Here is a 1,729-nt window from a genome sequence, read left to right on the forward strand (position 1 = left end):
AGGTGTGGCCTCACCAGTGCCCAGGACAGGGTACGATAAAGATGAAACATGCTCCTGGGGAATTTAGTGCCCTTTCAAAAAGAGCCTATCCAAAATGAAATAAAATCTTACATATTTTTCAGCAAAGACTATACTTAGAATGGCAGGAGCTATAACTAACCAAAGTGTGGCTTTTTCTTCACAGGAGACCCTCCAGGACGCTGATCAAAGACAGGACCACGAGCAGGAGCTGGAGACGGAAAGTGAGGTGAAAATGTCTTTTGGAAAGAGACGGGGAATGGTAACTCCCTGTGGGATGGAAGTCTGGGAGTGTGAGGACAGTGGCAGAGCCCACATCAGCAAGGTTATCCTTGCTGGGGACAAGCCAGACCTACCTGTGTGTGGGAATGGTGCCATTTGGATTCAGCAGGTGGGAGAGAAAACCTACGAGTGTCCCGAGTGTGGGAAGAGCTTCAGCCGGAACTCGTACCTGAGCCAACACCAGAGGATCCACCTGGCAGAGAAACCCTTCAGCTGCTCCGAATGTGGGAAGAGTTTCACCCGCAACTCGGACCTGATTAAACACCAGCGGATCCATACAGGTGAGAAGCCCTACCAGTGCAATGAGTGCGAGAAGACCTTCAGCCAGAGGTCCAACGTCATCAGGCACCAGCGGACCCACACGGGAGAGAGACACTACCAGTGCAATGAATGTGGGAAGAGCTTCAGCCAGAACTCGCACCTCATTGTCCACCAGCGAAGCCACAAGGGTGAGAAACCCTTTAATTGCCCCCGGTGTGAAAAGAGCTTCAGTGACCGCTCCTCCTTGATTATACACCGGAGAGTCCACACTGGAGAGAAGCCCCACAAGTGCCAGGAGTGTGGGAAGTGTTTTCGGGACAGTTCAGCCATCATTCGGCATCAGAGGATCCACACAGGAGAGAAGCCATACGAGTGCACCGAGTGTGGAAAGACCTTTCGGCAGAGCTCCTCGCTGGTGACCCACATGCGAACACACACCGGGGAGAAGCCCTATAAGTGCCCCGTGTGCGGGAAGGGCTTTAGCCAGAGCTCGGCGCTCACCACGCATCGCCGGATCCACGGGGGGAAAGCTTTGCCCATGTACCACGGTGGCCTCCTGCCCAACCTCTACCAGTGTGCCGAGTGTGGCCGGAGATGCAGCGACCGTTCCACTCTGGATAAGCACCAGACCACGCACACTGAGGAACGGCCCCACATCTGCGTGGAGTGCGGGGACAGCTTCCGTCGGAGCTCCGCTCTCAACGTGCACCTGAGGATCCACCGTGGGGAGAGACCTTACAAGTGCCAGGAGTGTGGAAAAACCTTCAGGCACAGCTCAGCCCTCGGTGCCCACCTGAGGATCCACGCAGGAGCCAAGCCCTATGAGTGCAGAGAGTGTGGGAAAAGCTTCCGGAAAAGCTCGACGCTTAAAGTGCATCTGCAAATCCACATGGTCAAGAAACCTTATAAATGTCCGGTGGGTAGGAGAGCTCTTGTTCCCCGCTCGCTTCTGCCCTAGGGCTGGAGGGGGTGTTTGGAGTCGGAAACAAAAGCACTGTTTGGGGGCACCTCGAAAAAGTGTGTGATGACAAACCACGGTCAGAGGAGACTCGACTGGAGATGCAGTCACGCTGGCGTCGGGGCCGGGTACTTAACCCCAGTGGCACGAAAGCCACGAGGAGGTCTGGAAGCTGGGAGTTAGTCCTCGGAGCCAGGCACTGGTGGTTTA

At 55.3% G+C, this 1,729-nt stretch overlaps 1 protein-coding gene across 1 annotated transcript; it reads left to right on the top strand.

Moving 5' to 3' along the window:
* Positions 1–139: 139 nt before the first annotated feature.
* Positions 140–1,519, top strand: LOC104519926 (zinc finger protein OZF). The gene has a single exon (XM_010162920.2). The coding sequence runs from the start codon at positions 140–142 to the stop codon at positions 1,517–1,519; it is 1,380 nt and encodes a 459-aa protein (XP_010161222.2).
* The last annotated feature ends 210 nt before the right edge of the window (positions 1,520–1,729 follow it).

This window comes from Antrostomus carolinensis, unplaced genomic scaffold (assembly GCF_000700745.2).
Source record: "Antrostomus carolinensis isolate BGI_N321 unplaced genomic scaffold, ASM70074v2 Scaffold53432, whole genome shotgun sequence".
Lineage (NCBI taxonomy): Eukaryota > Metazoa > Chordata > Aves > Caprimulgiformes > Caprimulgidae > Antrostomus > Antrostomus carolinensis.